We start from the raw sequence: 21,667 nt of genomic DNA, 5'->3' as shown, positions 1-21,667 counted from the left end.
GGTGTGGCTATTCACATTTTTTCAGGAGGGATTAGTGAGATCCCGAGCACAATGCGCAACATTCTGGTGGCAGAGCTGGGGTGACTTAGCTTAGAGACAGGACAGGACACAGACTTGCTTTCAAACATGTACAGGGCTTTCACGCACAGATAGGATCAGCGCTGTTTCACTCAGTCCTACAGTGGGGCTCATCCAGTAGGTAAAACACGTAAGACCCCTTTCATTTTAAAATAGGAAAAAAGCTTTTAAATGAAGTTAGTCACGAGTAAGCTCAGAGCTAAGCTCTGCCATTGTCTGTAAATAAGCACCTATGGTCCAGCTGCCTGGGAGTCATCTCCCCCAATTCCTTACATGGTACTTACCTGTTTTATATGTGTCTAGAAAGTTCTCTCATACCAAATTCCTCTTGTATGCAGAGGTATAATTTAAATACCATCAAATCCACCCATTTGGGGGTATACAGCTCAATATTTTTAGTTTATTTACCAAGAAGTAAAGTGATCACCATAATCCAATTTGAGAGTATTTTCATCATACCAATAAGGCCCCTCATGCCTATTTATAGTAATTTCCCATTTTCACCCTCAGAACCAAACAATCACAAACCTATTTTCTGTCTCTATAGATCTACCTTTTCTAGACATTTCCTATAAACAGAATTACAGAATATGTGGTCTTTTGTGTCTGCGGCTTCTTTCGCTTAGCATGTTTTTGAGATTCATCCATCTCATGGCCTGTATCAGTTTATCATTCTTTTAAATTGCTAAATAGTATTTCGCTGTATGGATATGCCAAATTGTATATGGATTATTGTGTGATGTCTCCCACTCCTTTTGGAAGTGAATGGGTATAAATGATATACAAGTAGAGAGAGAACGCTTATTCTCAAAAGTTTCCTTTCCCATCACTGGAGGTGTTCAGGCTTTGTCAACAATACCACAAACAGGTTGCCAGCATTGGTCCGCAAAAGTCCAGATAACCTTCAGAGTTCTGACCAACCCAGAGAGCCTGAGAGTCTATAAATGAGACCTGACTCTCAGGATCCTTCAGATTAGAGCTACACCTTACCTTTGTGACACAGTGTCTTTCATCTCACGTACGTAAACAGGAAGAGGGTTTTCTTTAAAGCTAAGCACTACTGGAAAGCGTATGTTCAAGGGATTCTTTGGCCTACCCTAGAGATCACTTGAGGCAGTAACTTTGAAAAAAATAAAAACAATGCATGTAAACCCGGATCACATGAACAGAAGATACTATCTTAATCCAAAACCCGCGGGGGCTGCAGCAACTAAAAACAATCCTAACACCAATGTTTATCAAGCACATTCTATGTACCAAGCACAGAAGCTTAGAAAAAGTCAGTAACTTGCCCAAAGTCTCAGAGGGAGGACGGTGGAGCCAGGATTAAGGCCCAGGTTATCAGATCAGGTCTCAGAGTCACTCAAGACCCTCACTGGTTAAGTGCTGGCATATTAACACATCCAGAGAATCATCTTGCCCCCCGCCGGAAGTTGTGCTGTAAGATGGGCTCCAGATTCAGTGAAATATCAGTAGATTTCAAAGGAAATTTTGATTTTCCAGTTTTGTGCCAGGTTGATCATTACAGAAAACAAAGGGTTTGGATTCCAATTTGAACTTGCTTCGTGAGGGAGCTTTTAAGGACTTAAACTTGGCTTTTTCACAGTTAAGGAAAAAACATTTTGGACTGGGTTCATGATTCAGCAAATTAGTGTGATTCATTCCAGTTTTAGTTCAACAACAGTTCAGTTCAAGTAGCTGGGTCAGCAAGCCTCAGAGAAGTAGGTTTGCCTTCCCTCACCCCAGTTGGAGTGACTAAAGTCAGCTGCTGAGGAGAAAACCAAGAGTGCTCAACAGAAGGGACCAGCTAGCAAGGCTAGGGGCTTTGAGTAAGGGCTGGGGCTTGGTGTCCCCTCTCTTCCACTTTTCATCTGCAACCCTGGTTCTACCACCCAGACCAGCTGGAGTCCACGAAGGGGAGACCCAGCCAGGCCTCCCACCTGCTGAGTCTCCAGAACAATAGATGTCATGTGAGTGACAGCAGGATCTGCCTCCTTGGTATCCCCCCCAGGAAACAAGCTTTTCTTGTTTTCCCAGATGTTGAGTGTTTGGGATGTAGAATCACTTGAATGTTATTGTTGAGTGAATTAAGAGCTAGAAAGAGGACTGAACTGTGTCCCTGGAGTCCTTCCTTCCAGGAAATGCTGATGTTTGACTTTCACCTGTCACTGACCAGTGTTTTTGGAGCCATCTAGGCCAAAACAAAAACACAGACCCCAGACCCTCTCACCTGATGACTTCAGAACACTAGCAAATTTGCTTGAAAATCCATAAAAAAAAATTTAAGTTATCTTCTTTATCTATTAGTGGGCAAAAAAATAGTAATAATAATTTCCCCTGTAGACTTGGGATCCATGAATCCCTAACAGGCTCAGAATTAAGCTTCAGAAGTGCTATGAGTGCCCTGAAACCATACAATAAATGTTTTCAGATTCTCGAGAGACCTGTGACCTCAAACATATTAAAATCTACTTTTAAAAACTATTTACTACTAGCCTATCAAGAGGTTTATCTTTTCCACTGCAGTTTGCAGTTTCACATAAAGTATTTCCAAGTCCCCGACCAGACTGCTCTAGGAAAATTCAAGAATTTGGGTATTTCCTAAGGACGTGTTTAAAAGGGCCTGATCAAGGAAAGTTAACCATTCACAAAGACTTTCTAAGAGACAAATAATTTTAGAATCATTTTACAGATGGAGACTATACAGCTTGCCCAAAACAACCCACTCAACTTTTAAGGCCCTGTACTTTTCCCATGCTGACCTACCTCAATTCTCCCCTAAGTCAGAAAATTTCTGGGCTTTATACCTGGAAGGAACCTCAGAGAACCTTAAAGTAGTCTTTTTTTTTTTTTTTTTTTTTTGAACCTTAAAGCATTCTTAAACTAGGTTACCCAGCAACCATTGCAGGGGTGAGGGGAAGAATCGAGAGGACATCACTTCAGATCCTCACCCTTGCTTTGGTTTAGAGCAGTCTGTTTTCGTCTGACTTTTATATTAGACATCGTCCTAAGATTTCATTTAAAAGAAGGATTCCACCAGAAAAACAAAAATAATTGCAGGCCATTGGTTTAAGCCACGCCCTCTACTTTGCAAATTAAAAACATAACAAAACAAAACTGCAAACCAAAGAAGGTAAGTTACCTGGCTAAGGTCACATAGTTGAGGGCTTTGTCATGACCACCCTGAGCCTCTATACCATTGTTATTGCCTCTCAGAAACTGGCTGGGTGACCAATCCACGAGGCAGCTCAGGGGCCGTGTGATCTCCTACCCTGCAGCACCTCTAAGGTGCTGGCACCTTTCCCACAAAGTACACACCTGGTCTCACCTTATCAACGTAATTGGCGATCTCCATGAGCTTGTGTTTGGTGGCATCCTGGTCTCGGCGATTCTTCTGAAACTAAATGGAATAAGCAGAGCTAGGTGAGACCCCAGGACCCCTTCCTGTGCCCCATTTCTTGTCTTTCAATTAGCTTTTATTTTCTCCAGTCTTCTAGGAGCAGTTATTTTTATATGACTTCCTCCTCCCTGCCCCTACATACAGTTTCAGCTCAGGGATGGTAGAACCTGGGTCACATTCATCTTGGTATCCCCAACTATCAGTTCAGTGCCAGGCACACAGTAGGCATGTAATAGTTGTGTAGTGAACTGAATTATCTTCCTCCAGCCCTTGAAATCAAATCTGTTCTTCTGTCCTCCAAATTACCAGGTCTCCTGCAAACTCTCATTGGGGCTTAGAAGTGGGACCAATCTGATCCTTGCTTTGGTCATCACCCCAACATGAAGCCACCATCACAGGGATCTCATGAGGGCTCCCTACATGTGATCAATCAACACTGATCAAATAGCTGCTGAATGTCTTTGATGACAAGGCATTGTGTTTGGGACGAGGTAGGACACAGTGTGTGAGATCCTGGTACTGGTCTAGAGGACCTTAAATTAAAACAGAAAGAGAGCCAGAAATAACAACAATGGCAGATTCTGTATTTAAGGAGTACACAATTAAAATGGGTACATAAATACTGCATGAGGCCACATGAACGACACACATGGGTGCTGGCAACCAGGACTATAAGCCCTTGGAAAACAGGTTTCATCTGGCATGCCACTCAGACTGATGGCAGTGCCTTTCTACAAAAATTCTGAGACTGCATGGGGTTCAGTAGGAAAGAGTGCTGTGCTCGATTATAAATGTCTGCCATGGGTACCAGGAGGGAGACATTTCAGTGTGTAGCCTCGCATTTATCATTCCTGCCTGAATGGGATAGATCTCTTTCAGCTGCAATGATGAAGGAAAGCTTCACAGTGTAAAGATAAAATTTGCTACAATTGCAACCTAAATTTGCAAATTATGGGCATGTCCTGTACACTGCTATTGTTGTATAAAAACCTATGTGATTTATCTTATATACACACTTATATACGTTACTTCAATTCCAACCCTTCACATCCTTCCTCCACCCCATCCTGCAAAAATATCCAAGCAAAAAACACAAAGAACAGCCAGATAAAACACTCTGGGGTATTTCTTGGCACGGGCGTGTGTCCCAGCCATGATACAGGGGAGAAACCCACCATTTCTTACTCTCCCACTGCTTTTGGACTTTCCTGGGCTTCCTTAGGACTGTTACTCATCAGAACAGTCAATCATCTCACCTCACCGTTGCCTTCTACAGAGATAAATTTAATGCAAAGCCCCATGACTTGGACCTATGACTTGTGAATCCTGAAGTTTCTCTTTATGGAGTCTTCCCATTTCTAAATTGGTCTTCCTGCAGAGAAAGTGTTGTAGCATTTACCGAATATTTATTTGAACATCAGATTTCATTGTTTTTCACATATATTAATATTCAAATATATTAATCCTATCTTCAAACAGCTGCCTGATGTTACCACGGTAGTTTAAGTAATGTACCATGTTGTCTAAAAGTCTCAAGCAGGAGTAGCAAACTTTTTGCAAATGGCCAGATTGTAAATATTTGAGGCTTTGCAGACACACTGTGTCATCTCAACTACTCCACTGTGCCACTGCAGTTCAAAAGCAGCCATGGACAATACACACAGCAGGGAGCATTTGCTCCAGTAGAACTCTATTTACAAAAATATGTGGTGGGCTGGTTTTGGCAATAGGCTATAATTTGCGGACCCCTGATCTAAAGAAAGAAATATCTCAATACTTTCTAGGGTGACACAGGAAGTAAAACAGGATCATCACTTGGCCTTTCCCAACTACCCCACATTCTGACCAGAATATGAAAGCACTTTGCATGCCTGTTTTTACAACTATCCTGCATCATCTTGCAACATCCTATCTTGCACTTTCCCCGCCTAGATTTCCCATTTCACTTGAGGACTGAATAAACAGAGAACCACCCCAGGCCCTCCCACCTAGGCCCAGGGAGTGAGCAGCTGCCTGGTCATTTTTACTGCAACAACTCTCTCTCTCTGCGGCTCTGCTCCCTGCACTGAGTTCAGAGCCCAGAGAAGGAGCCTGGCCTGTCTCAGCATCAGGTTGTAAATCACAGATAAGGCAGCCCTGCCCTGCCTTGTCTTCCCAACCTCTCAGATTAATTAATTGTCAGGGATACATTTCTGCCTGCAGAGGGTGAGAGATCACTTGAAAAGGGAGTCAGGAAGGAGTGGTGTGGGGAGGCGGGGGGTTTGTGAGGCTGTGAACCCAGCCTGGCTGATTACGTCCCACTCCAGTGAATCATTCAAAGCCCAGGACGCTGAGAAATGAGCATATTCCCGATCCACAGGCTGCACGAATCACCGCCTATCATCAATGCCTATGAGGCTGGTGCTGGAGGCTCTCTACTCTGGAACAGGAAGATGGCTCTAGACCACACCCCAGTCCTAGATGCACCTTGGGAGCCACTTTTCCTCTTGGGGGTTTGCTGTGACCCTGAAGGTCAAGAGACTAAAGGTGCCCACCCAATACCTACCCCACCCCCACTTCTTCAGCTTCCAGAGTTTCGCACCTAGTAGGTTTTAGAACCCTGAAGCAAGATTCCACTGTGGCGAGTGCAGGGCCAGAGGGGAGGATCACCCCACCTTTACATTAGAGCAGCAGGGTACCAGGAGCTTTCATCTGAACAAAAGATTCTGTGGCTAAAAAAAAAAAAGTTTCAAGACCACTGTATTAGATGATCTCAGATCATCTAATAAAAGCTTAAATGGAAAAATGTCCTGGAGTCAGAGGAACTCAGCTCTTTTCCAGCAGCCCTCTCACTATAAGGCAGTCCTGCTGGGCAGGGGCCAGCATCTGTTACCTCTCCCCATGACGGCGGAGCCTCGGTTTTTAAATCAGCTTTAGATTTTTCTCCCCACACTGCTCTCCTACCCTACACATACACCAGTCTTTGGAAAGGAAAACAAAAAGAAAAGAAAAAAAAAAAAAAAAAAAAGGAAAGGCTGCTGGAGAAACCAATACTGACATCAGTTACAAAGCTAAATTCTTCTCAAAGCAGAACATGATGTCCCCTTGGCCTGGAATGCCCTTCACCTCCACTTGTCTGCCCCATTAACAACTCCTTGTCCTTTAAGGCAGTGCAAGGCCACCTGCTCCTGCCACTAATACTCTTGAAGGTGGCTCTTCAGGCCCGAAGCCTAGTGTTCTTCCCATAACCTGCACTGCTCCACAATCTGTGCTCTGGGATTATGGACTAGGTAAAGCCACCTTGGGATGAGTTCTTTCCGGGGAGCTGGTAACTGTACCATCTGGATGGGGAATGAGACAGACAGAGCTCTGGGGGATCCCCAGGCAAGGCGGCAGTGTTAGAACATGGGGAGTACTCAGCTCGTCGTGCCTTTCCATACCCAGATGTGCTTAGTTGTGGGTGAGTCACTACATGAACTGAGAACTGGGGGTGAAATATGACGAATTTAGGCAAATATGGGTTCTAAAACCTGAAAACCACTCTTCAGGTGTCAGCTTCAACATCACCACGTGGGAGCTTACCCCAATTCCCACACCATGGGGCACTTCTCATTATCTTGGCTCTGATCCACTATAAAGACCGATCCTGGCAGTTACCACACTTGAAACTATAGAGTTCTTGTGCTCCTACCATAAACTCTGATGTCAGGGGCAGGTCTGTCTTAATCTCCTGGGGCCAAGCACTGTGCTTGACATATAAGAGAAAATCATGATATCGCTGATGAACAAATGAAATGAAAGAGTGAGAGAGACAAGTGTTCACCAAATCTTAGAAGCCAAGGCTCATGAAAACCTGGCATGATTTGAGAAATATAGAATTAGGCAGACAGCTTTTCCTTAGGTCAGTAGTTCTCAAACTTGCCTGTGTACAGAGTCACCCAGGGGGCTTGTTAAAACATTGGATTCCTGGACCCCAGTCCCATAGATTAGGACTCAGCAGGTCTGGGGTGGGGCCCAAGAATTAGCACCTCACAAGTTCCCAGATGCTGCTGATGCTTTGAGAACCATGGTTCTCATTTGGCACGAACACGATTACAAAAACGGACCCACACATGGGCTGGAAAATTATATTCAATCAGATGATTGCAAATACTCTTTTTGTCTTTGCAAAAAAAAAAAATTTTTTTTTAATTTCTATAGAGAATTTATGGACTCCCTAAGATTAAGCACCAAAACCTAAAGATCTTCAGACTCAGTTTAAGAAATGTTTATCTAAATAACACTAGTTGCCTGATTTTCTATCTGATTAATGTATGGAGCCAGAAGAGATTTTTCCTTGTTTCCCCCCAGCCCCCCAACTGTTCAAAATAGCGAAAACAGCCGTTGGTCAGATTTAAGGCCAAAATCACATGACAAACTGGGGAAAGATCAATGTTTCAGCATTTCCCCCAAAGTAGTTTGAAGCCTGGAATGGAAGCTATCAAAAGAGTGCTTTTCTGTAAAAAAACAAAAACAAAAACAAAAACCCCTGTCTCCCCCTTACCTCTGCATAATCAGCCACAAGGTAAAGTTCCACGTACTTCATGGAGTGTAAATCTTCCCTTTTCATCTAAGAAAGAGATATATGCAGATCAGAGCTGTAGAAATGATGAGCGTTTCCTCATTTTGAAAAACTACTAAGATATTGAGGAGGGCACCTTTTGGGATGAGCACTGGGTGTTGTATGGAAACCAATTTGACAATAAATCTCATATATTGAAAAAAAAACTACTAAGAAATAGTGCTAGTTAATAAGCAGTGCTGGTTACTAACTTTACACCTGGCACTAGAGCCATTCTGGCTGCAGTCGCCATTACTCTCACTACACCTTCTGCCTGCCATCTTGGTTATCATTGGGGCTGCTCTGAGACTATCAGTCCAGTCCTTTATATTCAAAAAGTAATGAGCTGGGCTTGCTAGTACATAGGCCAACATACTGTGAGGGAACATGCTGAAAGTCAAGTTCCCAAAAAGCATTTAAACCACATAGCTCTATTTTCAGTATACATAAATACAAGCATTTTGTGCATATGGTTAAGTGGCTATTCCAAAAAGGGAGGCATAAATTCTTTTCTCACATTTTAAAGTTTCTGAAATCAGCATCTCAGGGTATTTTAAATGTCATAGTGTTTTTCCCATCCAATTCATGCCATCCAATACAAGAGTATCTCACAGCAGTGAACAAGATAATAACTTAGACTATAAAAGAAAGGTAATTTCCTCCTTCTTGGCCATCTCTTTTAATTTAGAAATACCCCTGGATCCAAAGTAAGGATCCTCAGAGGGGACAAGCCTACCCCCAGGTTGACTCTTGCACTGAGACTCACCCTGCGAGGTCTTTTCTTGGTCTGGTTCGTAAACTCAAGGACCCAGTCCCTGGTGGTGGACTTGTAGTGCTCAAACCCACAGTTCCCCAGGGGCAGCTTGAGATGTTCAGATCTGTAAATGAGGTGGTGGCCCTCACTGCCAGGAAGGGGCTCGATGATGTAGCTGAGGTTACTTCTCACCATAATCAGTCCTCTGTCAATGGGAGAAATAGAATCTCTGGTCAAAGATTATGGTCTGGAAAAGTCTCTTGCTCAGGCCTGTTTCCCCATATGCAAAATGACATGTTGGTTTTGATCGTTGGTTTTTAACCTTATTATGGGTCATGCATAATGACTTCTGGTGAGAATCTGATGCAAACTTAGACTTCCTCTCCAGAGAAATGCACATGCATATGAAAGGTGGCACACAATTTCAGGTTTTAAAAGCTTATTATGAAAAAGCTCAAAGATTCCAAAAAGGCTCACCTGGGACAGTTAATAATAGAAAGGATGGTGAGACCAGGATTCCCAAAAGCCTCCCAAACTCAAACATGGCATATGACAAATCAAAAGTCAAAACTTTATAGACTCAGAAAAAAATGGTATGGTGACCGGAAAAGAAACACTGGTCTAGGGGTGAGGAGGCCCAAGTTCTGGTCTCAGCACCAACATTAAGCTGTCAGATGGACTTCAACAAACCTCTTAAAAAAATAAAATCACTCCAAGCCTCAGTTTCCCCATGTGTAAATGCAAATAATTTACTAATTTAACAGGACTCCAGATGATTAAATGGATTAAATTTTTGTGTACAGAAACCAAAGCTAGAGGCATTACCAATGGCATTCCTACTAGCCACAACAAAGCCACTCTTTAGTGAAGTGATGTCCACAACCAAGGACATGTGATTACTCTTTTCTCTTGGTTAGAGAAACAACGATTGAACTCAGAATAAGGACATGTGTTCATTCATTATATTCTTTCACTCAATGAATCCTTAATCTGTACTAGATGTGATTTGGATATAATCCCTGTCCTTGAGTAATTCACAGCTCACTGGAGGGCAGTCATTCATTCCACAAGTATTTCCTGAGCTCCTGCTATGTGCCAGGCATCAGACTAGTTGATGAGGATGGAAAAGTGAACAAGACAGACAAAGTGCTTGCCCCCACGGAGCTTAGATTCTAAACATGGGAATAAATCACTAGAGTATATAACAGAGAGCGCAAAAAGATTTCATCGCTGCTAACACTGATGGATTAGACACAGCTGCCTGGGACTGCTACGTCAATGAGGCTTCTGAGAGCTTTATCTCCACAAGGGGAGAAAGAGTGCCATGACTTATTATCAATCACTATCACAAATAATCAATGGAAGGGTGAGTAGAGGCCCACATAGCAGGTATTTGCCATCCTTGATGCAGTGAGATGAATACTATAGCAAGAGAATGCACTCCGTCAGGACTCTGGGGGAGGAAGAAGCTCAGCAAGAGGTCCTGAGGCATCAGCAGCATTTCACGAGCTCCAAAACCTCAGGCCCTCCTCTCTCCAGAATGTTCAAAAGCTAAAGTATCTCCAAGTCAGTCTTTGCCACTCCAAACTGGCAGGACCTCTCTCTGGCTGTCCTGGCTTCCACCTCCGCCTCCACCCCATCAAAGCCCTGCCCAGGTTTTGCCCTTTGGGAAGAGCCCGCGATGCTTGTGGGAGAGATAGAGCCAGCCTCTGATCAGCAGCAGCCTTCCTGGAATCCATCCCTGGCTGACCTCACTCCGGTGCCAGGGAGCCTGATGACTTCCCGTCGGCCTCACCCAGGCTGACGCAGCAATCCTGGACCAGCCCCACAGCAGGACACCCAAGGTGCCCCCTGAACAGCTGGGGGTGGGAGTGGGGTGAAGAGCAAGGGTCACATCCGCTCTTGAGTCCATACAGGAAAGGGCAGAGGGCAGAGCCACTGCGGGCATCCTGTTCCCAAGCTTTCTTCTCATCTCAACTGACCAAGGCCCCTCCCGTCACCTCAGTTTCTCCCAATGGCTCCAAACATTGGAAACAGAGGGCTTGACTGCAAATCAGATGATGGTTTTGTGTGCATCAGTTTGTGGCTATGAAGATAATACCCAGTGAGTGGAAAGTTCCACACAGGAACCAGTGAAAGTTCCAGTGTAGTTGACCAGGCATCATTTGAACAAGCCTCTGGGCCAAATAGAACAGAGATCAAGTCAAAGATTGGTGCATGGTGAGTAATAATAATCATGGTGGCTATATAGAGGCTTTGCTATAGTCCAGGCACTGTGCTGAGTATTTTATTATTCACACCAACATTTCTGATCTTTACAAATGTTATCCCTGTTGTACAAATAAGAAACTAAGGCTAGGTGAGGATAATAAACCGACCCAAAGTCACACAGGTAGTAAGAACCTAAGCAGTCTGGTTCCCACAACCTTAACCATAATCTCACACTGCCTCTGTCACAACAGCCCTGTAGAGTGGATCAGAAAGATATTCCCAGTTAAGTAACAGGCACCAGAAACTCTCCCTGAGGTGTGCTTGGCCTGTCTGAAGTAAGATATCAGTCTGCTGGGAGATAAGAAGACAAAGGAGGCATTTAGTCTAGTTTTCATTTTTAGATGCCATTTTTTGAGAGTTAACCATATGCCAGGCATTGTGCATACAATCATCACTTTCATTTCATCAGTGTTATAAGGTACCATCATGAGTCCCATTTTATAGATGAGGAAACTGAGTCCCAGGGAAGTTAGATAGCCAGGTCTGGCAGACTCTGGACCCCATGCCCTTAACCTCTATGCCGTCTGCCTCCATCGTCTGCCTCCATCAGCAAGTTCCAAACCTATGGGTCAGAGACCTCAAGGATCAGAGCTCTCAGAGCTATCTACTAGAATATTCTACAGAGTGTATTAAAAATACAGATGGAGGAGACTCAGATTCTGTAGGCCAGAGCTTCTGCACTGTAAACAAGTCCCCCGGTAATTCCCTGTGCAGTTACACTCAGGAAGTTTGGCCCGCAGCCCAGGCTTGGGGGCAGGAGCCTGTCTTTTCACAAAGCCCCAGGCGATTCTGCTTCAGGGAGTGAGCAGATTACACTTTGAGAAACACAGGCTCAGAAGGACACCAAAGGTCCTTCCAGCAGTAAGACTCCAGGCCACTTCCCTCCCCTCCTCCCTACTGTGTTCCTTGGTAACTCACCCTGTGGCACGGTTGCAATCCTCCCAGACTGCCTGGTTTGGAGGAGAAGCTGGCACAAGACCGAGCACTTTATAGTGAGCACCAGCTTTGAAGATGGTGGGGGGGTGGGAGGGTGGGTTCTGAGACTCTAGTTTCTGGGGCCTCCCCTATCACCACCCTCAAATCCTGCTAGCTGCTCTCCCCTGAGCACCTATGGGTCATTTATCTTTCCAGGAGCCTCAGTTGATCTAATTTGCTAAATGTAAGCACTAGCAGAGCTTAGCCAGAGGGCACGGGAGGGGGGCCCAGGAGGCTGGGTGGCTGGGACCTCACATGCTATCCTCCATTCCATTCTCCAGCCTATTTCTCACTGTTAGGAGCTTGATATAAATGAAATTATACAGAGGAACCCAGGCAGGGCAGGACAGGCAGGTAGCAGCGAACGATTCATGTTTAACTCCTGAACAACCACAGGACTTACCCAAATGCACCCTTGAAGGAACCGGGCACAAACTGCTTCCTGGGAACGTGTCCATTCGGAGCTAAACCCAAGGGGACACATCCCATGTTCTTACATCCAGAGCTGCTCTAAGAGGTAACCACCCTGTTACCCTGCTTTCCCTCTTCCCTCCCCAGTCTCCGTCCAAGGAGAAAAAGTTACTGGGAACATCAAAGGCAGCACAGTAGGCAGAAGGCATATAGGTGACGTGCGCCCTCCGGGATAGGGTGGCAAGGCACAAGTGGAGAGGGTGGGCTCAGGAGGGAGACACATCTGGATTTGAATTCTGGCTCTGCTGTCTACTAGCATTATGCTAAGTCAATAATGCTGGCTGGCTCACACTGTGGCTGGGATAATTGACTGAACGAATAGGCAGCCATTCGGTAGCCCTTCAACACAGGTATATTGAACCTACTATGTGCCAGGAGCTGTTTTAGGTGCTGAGGATGCAACATGATCAGAGAGTCCCTGCTCTCAAGGAGCTTGCACTCATCACCTAATGTAAATCCACCAATGATGTCATGATTATTCCCATTTTATAAGCGAGAAAACTGACACTAGAGAATTAAAGTGAGTTGTCAGGTTCTTAAAAAAATTTTTTTAATGTTTATTTATTTTTGAGAGAGAGAGATCAAGAGAGAAAGATAGTGGGGGAAGGGCAGACAGAGAGGGAGACAGAGGATCTGAAGCAGACTCCGTGCTGACAGCAGAGAGCCCAATGCAGAGCTTGAACTCACAAACCGTGAGATCATGACCTGAGCCAAAGTTGGACACTTAACTGACTGAGTCACCCAGGTCCCCCGAGTTGTCAGGTTTTAAAACAGGAATGGCTTGAGTCCGGAATCTACACCTGTCATGACTGAACGGTACTGCCCTGTGAAGACTTACTCTGTGCCTGATACACAGGTAGCATTTATTGTCTGTTCTTCAGAAGGAAGGCCAGATATTCAAAAGGGAAAGGCCATGCCACTCCTTGGCAAAGCGAAGACAAGGATGGACTGCCATGTACTTATGAGCCACCTCCTCCTGCCCCAGGTGCCCAGCTCCCTGAGACTGTCCACTCTCTCTGCAACACAGAACTTCCAACACGGAAGAGCCCTTTGCGTAATCTGATCTACCTTCCTTTTTCAGATGAGAGGAACCAAAGCCCAGAGAAGAAGGAACTTGTCAAGGTCAGTAGCTAAAGCCAGGGGGAAGAGCCCAGTCTTGTGATCAACAGGCTCCTCACTCCCCAGTGGGATCCTGACACCAGCCCCCACCCCCACCGCCCACCCGTAGCCCTTGCACCATGAGCAACGTCTGTAAAACTGAGTAAGGCCCATGGGAGGTGCCAGCCCAGCCAAGGTAAAGCCAAGGAGAAAATGATTTGGGGAGGGGAAAGCTTGAGATCACACAGCCAGGAGGCGTGGAGCTAGGTCTCAAACACAGGTTCCTTGACTCTAAGTTCTGAGCTCCTTCCAGCCCATCATGCACACATAATCTTGCATTCACTTTTAATCTCATATTCTTTCTCCCTGGCCTCTCTCACAGACTTGAGTCCTGGGCAGGAGTAAGGTATAACCACAGTCAGTGGGGGCCCCAGAGTTTTGAGGACAGAGCCACTGTAGGAGTGAAGCATCAAATAAAAACCACAGATGATTTATTGTATATCCTTCTCTGTATATGAACTTGCCAGACACACGTACATGAGACACTATGCAGCCATGCAAAGAATGAGGTAGATCTATATGTGTCTAAGATATAATGTTAAGTTGGAAAACAATTACAGAATGTTATGCACACGGGTAACCTCATTTGGATTAAGAAACACCAGGTATGCACACGGGTGTGCCTTGCATTTATGTACACCCCCAACAGTGATTATACATGGAGATGCAATTGGATGGAACCGTGGAACAGGATACAGAACTTGCAATTCTTTTAACTTGATACTTCTGGATTGTTTGAATGTTTAACACACTAGTTGTACAATAATAATTTTTAATAAGCATTTTCTTTAAAAAGAAACAACTTACCACTGAGGAAAAAAAGTGTTTTGGGGTGCCTGGGTGACTCAGTCGATTGAGTGTCCAACTCCTGATCTTGGCTCTGGTCGTGATCTCACAATTGGTGTGATCGAGCCCCACACGAAGCCTGCTTAAGACTCTCCCTCGCTCTCTGCACCCCTCGCTTTCACTCTCAAAATAAATAAATAAACTTAAAAAAATGTTTTTTTGCAATCAATACCTCTCTTGATGACAGTGAGCTAGGGACACACACACACACACACACACACACACACACACACACAGTGTATCTCCCAGAACCCACAGACTCACTCATGATCACTTCATCTCAGTACTCTCTAGATTTCTTCACAAATAATCATCCCTCCTCACATTTATACTGTGTTACTTTGCAAAGCATTTGTACATGTGAAAAGTCAGGTAGACATCTAGAGGATGAGTCGTTGATCAGAGACAGGCTTCGGGGGCATGGACACCCAGCATCCCTAGTGAAATGGTATTTCACTTGTGTATTTTATGAGTATCCACAGCTGCCACGTGATTCTCAAAGGTGTCAGTGGCCCAAATGGGATTACAAAACACTATATTACATATCAATGTTCTTTTTTTGAAAAAAGTATTTCTAAAAGGATAAATAAGATAACTGGTAACAATGGCTGCCTCTGGGAAGGGAGGAACCTGAAAATCCTGGGTGAAAAAGAAACCTGTCCTTCATTATACCCTCTTTTGTACTATTCGAATTTGCTTTTACTATGATCATGTATTACTGCTTCAATTAAAGTCACCCGAAGTACTGTTTTGGAGAGACGAGGGGGCCCAGCGACAATCTGGAAACTCAGGTGAACACCTCTGTATTTCTATTATCAGCCTGAAGGTTCCATTTGGTATAAGTCCTACCTATTTTCTCCAATCACGAGGGGCATGTTCCCGGGAGGGAAGCACAATCACGATGGAGATTTTTTCCATGGCAGCATCGTTTTATGAGCCTAGGGAGTGACTTGGGGGTTACGTGGGTTAGAAGGCTGCTGCAGCCTCTCCTTCTCTAGAGTCTGAATCGAGACATCTGGCATGCGTCTCTGGCTCTGAGGTCAGCCGGGCCCACAGACACCCATAAGTTCTTAAGGTGCGTAGTGAGAAGGCTGGAAAAGTCAGATGGGTGGACTGCACCAGAGGGAAGCATGCAAAATAGAAACACATGGACGGCTCACCCGGTTTCCCCCTGTCAGCACGGCTGCGGGAATGATTTGCAAGAGTCCAAGCCAAGTTCCCACTGCTCCAGACCATGGAGACAGAGGAAGAGAGAAGCAAGTCACACCTGCATGTTCCCTTTCTTCCTTCTTGGGAGACACATTGTTTACTTGCAGACTGCAGGTGGTGGTGGCTGGGCCTGTAAACACCACTGGGAGACCAGTTGGTTTGGCTCAACCAGGTCATCTGAGCAGGGGATCTGGAGCCACAGTTATGGTCTCCCAGCCAAAGCTTGTTTCCTGCCTAATTCCCTCCGGCAGACTCAACACGAGGCCTTACAGAGGAGACATGGTCCAATTTATAAACAAACACATGGGATCTGCAGCATGAGGGGCCTTGCACTTGCATGTGAGCCTGGGTTAAGTCTTAGTTAGCATGGCTTCCCTGTTATAAAATGATAATAATCCCGTATGTCTGTAGAGTGCTATAGAGCTAACATAGCACTTAACATGGTCTACCATGCCTATCATCAACGCCCATTTTACAGATTAGGAAACTGAGGGCCCAGAAAATTACTTTTCAATGTCTGTCTTTCCTCTACCTGTGTAGGACATGGGCTTAGAGTAGGCACCCGATATTAATTTGAATGAAAGAAACAGTCACTGAATGAACTGACCAACAGAGAGGAAGGGTACACAGTGGAAACACCTCCTACTAATTCATGGGAGCCCATCGTGTGCATACCTCCCAAAGCTGCCTTCAGTAACGTCACGTTCATAGCTTTAAATTGGTTATGGTGGGAGTAGTTCTACCAGCATATTGGCAGATACTACAACTCAGGGCTTTTTTGCCCCCTTTTTCCCCCATAGTGCCAATTCATCAACACATTGGGTATAGGTGCCACGTAGTATAGGCAATTAAAACCCAATTGTAAAACCCGTAGTATTGGCAATTAGAATACAGGTTTTTCAGATCCTCATCTCTTTTCCAAAAAGAAGGAGAGAGTGGGAAGAGTCTAAATGAATGATATTTATTACTTCAACATACATGTGTAGATCCTGCTATATGCAAAGCACTAGCATAGGCTGGAGGAGAGAAACAAGTATTTGTGAAACATGTATTCTCAGGTACAAACTGTAATGTGAACACGAATCCCCTGGGGATCTTGGTAAAATGTAGATTGTGATCCACTTGTTCTGGGTGGGACCTAAGATACTGCATTTTGAAGAGGCTCCCAGGTAGTGTCAATATCGCCCCTCTAACGGGGCACCTAGGAAGCAAGGGGCCAGGAGGCTGTTGAGTGCTACTTTATGCCAGCCAGTTCTGAACGTTAGAGATCTATTAACACATTCAATCCTTGTGACACTAGGGACATTTCCCCCTTATCCACATGTTACACAGGAGACCACTGAGGCCCAGGGTCACCCAGCTGGTCAACTGCTCCTGGCTCAAACCCAGGGAGTCTGGCTCAGAGAATGAAGAGCCATTCTCTTTCCAGTGGACCTTTACAAGGACCTAGTTGGACCTTCTTGAAAATGACCTTGCTTTCCCTTTCTCTTCTCCTCTCCTCTTCCATTTCCTTTCTTACCGCCTACAAGTACTTCTACCAGAGAAGAGCAAAGGAGAAGTGGGAATAAGTGCTCACACTCATTTCAAGTGTATGAACCCTGTCTTTTATTTTCCATATTCTGATTCTTTGACAGCTGAGGACTTGCCCTTCTCAGGATCGGCCCATTCCCAGGATGGTAAACAAGTTTCAAATTCAGGCTCTCACCCTCTGGGCCCCTGTCCCCCTACCCTGGTCACCCCAGGGCCAGGTTCCAGACAACTGGGAAGAGCCCCTGTGCCTCAGATCCCACTGAATTATTCCAAGTAGCCAATGCTAAACATACTTACCCTGCTTTGCCTGTTTCTTCCTGTAGAAACCACAGTAAAGACTCTTGCCCACATCCTCCCATCTCCCACACCCTGCCCCCTGACTGACCCGTATGCTTCCCTATGTGGTGTGCCCCTCCTCTTGGGATCTTGAGTACAATAAACTATTTTTTCAATGGCAGTCATCTCCTGGCCTGTTGGCTTCACCATCCCTAAATAATAATAAATTCAAGTTCCTCAAGAAAGAGAGAGCTCAATCCAAGTGAAAATGTGGATCATCAAGGATTCCCCTCTTCTCTCCCAAGCTCAGCCCTTCTTAGAACTGGCTGCATACACTCTCAACGGACAGCTTCTCAAGGACCCTGCCCAGGGCCAGCCCTACCACATTTCTAGAGAGAGTGCCAGGTGCTCCGCCAGCACTGTCAGGGCCTCTTACCTTATTCCCCGGCAGGTGCTGAGTGTGACACTGGACTGTTCTGCCTTCCTCACTGTCCCGTGGTAAAAGCAGTGGTCCTAGCAAGGAGAAAAGGGGGGTGGTCAGGCCAAAGGACACTGATGAGCATGGCGATGTTAATGTCTCGTGAAGGTCAGGGATGATTATATAGATCTTAACTTACACTCTGCAAAGAGCTTTCCAAGCCACAATTTTATTTGATCCTCATAATAGTCCTGGGAGGTGGGACAGGGCAGATGTCATCATCCCGACTGAACAGATGAAGCAGCTGAGATTCAGAGAAGCAAAAAGATTTTCCAAAGGTTTCCCTGCTAGTCAGAGAAGCCAGGACTTCAGGTCTAGTTCAGAGCTCTTTCCAGGACATGTGACCACAGGAAACACTGGCTGGGGTCACCTCTGTGGCTGCCCCACAGAGTTGAAATGTGTGTCCACCCAGAACCTGAGTGTGATCTTATTTGGAATGGGGTCTTTATAGATGTCATTAAATTAAGATGAAGTCACACTGGACTTCATCATTTTTCTTTATTAGAAAAAGAGGAGAGGACACAGAGAGACAGACAGACAGACAGACAGAGAAGAGGCCATTGGAAGACAGTGGCAGAGATTAGAGAGATGCAGCTATAAGCCAAGCAGCACCACAGACTCTGCCAGGAGCCACCAGAAGCTAGAAAAGGCAAGGAAGCATTCCTCCCAAGGGACTACAGCGGAAGCCTGGCCCCTGCTGACACTGTGATTTTGGACTTGCAGCCTCCGGAACTGCGTTTTACACTCCCGGGTTCACACTGCTTTGCTATGGCAGCCCTGGGAATCCAACAGCCCCCCTTCTTCCCCACCTCCCCTGAGTCCCTGTGTGTCTGGATCAGACTTGACTTGGCACCTGTATCCATGGATGCATGGAGCTCTGATGCTCTTCTCTCACTGCTGTGTCTCACAGCCATCTGGTCGTCCCGACCTGGCTGGACTCCTCGTGACTACAGACAGCTGCTGAGCACCGCGCCATGCGCCAGGCCCCCCAGCCAGGCCCGGGAGACACAGCAAGGAGCGAACAGACACAGCTCCAGCCTTCCTGGGGCTTACAGGCTTGTGATAACCAATCTTAATTAAAAAGCCATACAAAGATTTAATTACAAACTGTGAAGAGAGGCTTGAAGTAAAAGTTGGGAGGTGCCAGCAGAGTGTTTCATAAGTAGGCACACCAGAGCATCTACGAGGCCAACACAGCTGTGGGAGCACTGAAGCACAAACCACGACTTTCCCCTACAGGGTGATAACGAGGGACGCGCTCCTCCAAGCCTCTTCCCCGATAGTTCAAGAGAGAGAAGCTGGTCAGAACAGAGAGAAGGGAAAATCCCCAGGGCAGAGCCAGGTTCTGCAAAGGTCTTAGGAAGGGTATAAGCTATGTAGCTGCAGACCCAGGAGCTCTCTCTTTCCCCCCCAAAGCAGAGCGGGGCCAATCAGAAATCTCGGGCATCACGGGATGCCATGCTGACTCAGTCAGTGAAGCGCGTGACATTTGATCTTGGGGTTGTGGGTTTGAGCCCCACGTTGGGCGTAGATAGAATCTTTAAAAAAAAAGAAATCTCGGGCATCAGCCTATAGAACAATCCAAGTGATCCATCACCAGGACCACACTTGCTTGTAGTTGTTCTTTGATCCCCAGCTGGCAAGGATGTGACCCAGGAGACAGCTAACCCATTCCTGCATATTCTCTGGCTCCACCTTCCACCCACCTCGAGGCAGGACAGCCCAATAATTAAATTCAAGCATTTTGGCACAGCCAGGCCAGATTTAAACACAAGCTCCCACACCTGCCAGCGATGCAAACAGTTCACAACGTCTCTCAGACCTCCAGTGTCTTCAGTCTCTACCTCACGAGGTGGCTGTGAGAATACAGTACATCAAGGACCTAGTGCAGGGTGCCTGGCCCAGAGTGGCCGGCAATAAACCTTAGTGATCATGTTATAGGCGTTAAATTCTCCTTGTCAAAGGCAAAATGTGGCCTCGAGAGAGCTGGAAGCCAACCAAGAGCCTGAATCCTCAGTCATCGCCACACCAATTCTATGTCCCATGCAGCTGAGCCATGCCGTCAGATCACAGGACATGGGCCAGGCTGGCACTCAGTTCAGGGTCAGTCCCCAGACCACTGGTGGATGCCCTTCCACCTGGCGACAACCCACTGGCCAGCAGTGCGGCTCCTCCACCCATTTGGGCTCAGGCCCTCTGGAGGAGGGACAGGCAGCAGCCCCTCTCTGCATCAAACTCTCCTGAACATCAAACAAGTCAGATCCTGACCAGAGGTGCACAAAGGAAAGCCACTGTGTTGCACCTATGAGACAAGGTGAGGCAGGGACAACCTTTTTTTCCAGCCATGATTACATCTGCTTGCAAATGCCAGACTATCACATGGTTTCTCCCCCCATCCCCAGATTCCAAGACCTGGAGACGCATCATCAAATGCTCAGATTCTGAACCTGATCCTTAGAAGCTACAGGGCCATGAACTCCACGGCCCAGGATCATTCACAAGTGGAAGAGGGGGCCTGGCTTTTACAGAGTAAAAGGGGTTAGCAGATGTTGGAATGACGGGGAGTCAAGAAGTTCAGAATGGGGGTCAGCTAGTTTCAAAAATCTAAGTACCTCTACAGATAAAGAGAATTCAGATCCAGGGAGAGGAGTGAAGGATCCCTGTACCTCTTTGTACATCTTTGGACTGATGTGTTCACTGAGTGCTCTCTGAAATAGCATTAACAACTGACTTTTGTAACATGCTTTAAATTTACCAGGGGCTTTCACACACATCATCGTGTGTGATAATGATCCCACCATTTCCTGTTACAAACAATAAGGGCTAACATCTATCCAGCCCTTACTACTGGATAAAAAAACTGATGTCGATTTTTTCCTTTTAATTCTGACAATCTCACAGCCTTAGGAGGTAGATATTATTATTCCCATTTTCTAAAAAGGGAAACTAGGGGCACCTGGGTAGCTCAGTCAGTTAAGCACCTGAGTCCTGATTTCAGCTCGGGTCATGATTTCACGGTTTTGTGGGTTCAAGCCCCACGTCAGGCTCTGTGCTGACAGTGTGGAGCTTGCTTGGTATTCTCTCTCTCTCCCTCTCTGCCCCTCTCCCACTCATGCTCTGTCTCTCTCAAAATAAATAAATTAATTTAAAAAAAAAAAAAAAGGAGGTGGGGGGAAACTAAAGGTTGGAGAGGTTTCAAGTCTTTCCCAAGGTCACACACCCAGGTGGAGACTGGAATGATAGCAGCCTGACTCCAGACTCCATAGCCACCCCTGGCAAAAGCAGCCCCAGGAAAGTGCACAGGGCTTCATTTGTTATAGCTCTTCTCTCTTCTAGCACCAAGGAGGACTGAGCTCTAGTCTAAGCCTTGCCATTTACTGGTTATCTGAAGGTAAGCATGTTAACTTTTTCTCTTCTCTCCATTTCCTCATGAATAAAATGTGGTGTTGGGAGAGATGTTTATAAATTCTCATAAAACCAGTGATTCATTGTACCCTTCTACAGCTCTGAGAGTCAGATGTTAGCGTATCCAGTTTTCTGATGAAGAAACTCAATACTAGTGTGGTCAAAAGGGTTGCTGAAGGTCACATAGCCAGTTAAAGCCAAGGCTACAACCCTGGCTTTAGACCCCAAACTCTAACT

At 45.7% G+C, this 21,667-nt stretch overlaps 1 protein-coding gene and 1 long non-coding RNA gene across 2 annotated transcripts in view; both read right to left on the bottom strand.

The window, feature by feature from the left end:
* ADAM19 (ADAM metallopeptidase domain 19) overlaps positions 1-21,667 on the bottom strand; it is an 81,093-nt gene that overhangs the window by 24,541 nt on the left and 34,885 nt on the right. Inside the window, exons 5-8 of the mRNA XM_049647893.1 lie at positions 17,984-18,060; positions 8,824-9,016; positions 8,001-8,066; positions 3,407-3,478 (exon numbers count right to left, since the gene is read on the bottom strand). Coding sequence (XP_049503850.1) covers positions 3,407-3,478; positions 8,001-8,066; positions 8,824-9,016; positions 17,984-18,060 — 408 coding nt within the window. The remainder of the gene's footprint in view (positions 1-3,406; positions 3,479-8,000; positions 8,067-8,823; positions 9,017-17,983; positions 18,061-21,667) is intronic.
* Positions 42-3,400, bottom strand: LOC125934495 (uncharacterized). Its single transcript, XR_007461438.1, has 2 exons — positions 2,945-3,400; positions 42-2,906 (listed from the first exon to the last, which is right to left on the bottom strand). It is a non-coding gene; the product is annotated as an uncharacterized LOC125934495 (long non-coding RNA).

This window comes from Panthera uncia (assembly GCF_023721935.1).
Source record: "Panthera uncia isolate 11264 chromosome A1 unlocalized genomic scaffold, Puncia_PCG_1.0 HiC_scaffold_17, whole genome shotgun sequence".
Classification (NCBI taxonomy): Eukaryota; Metazoa; Chordata; class Mammalia; order Carnivora; family Felidae; genus Panthera; species Panthera uncia.
Note: the sequence above shows the minus strand (reverse complement) of the source record. Positions and strands in the feature narration are given on the sequence as shown.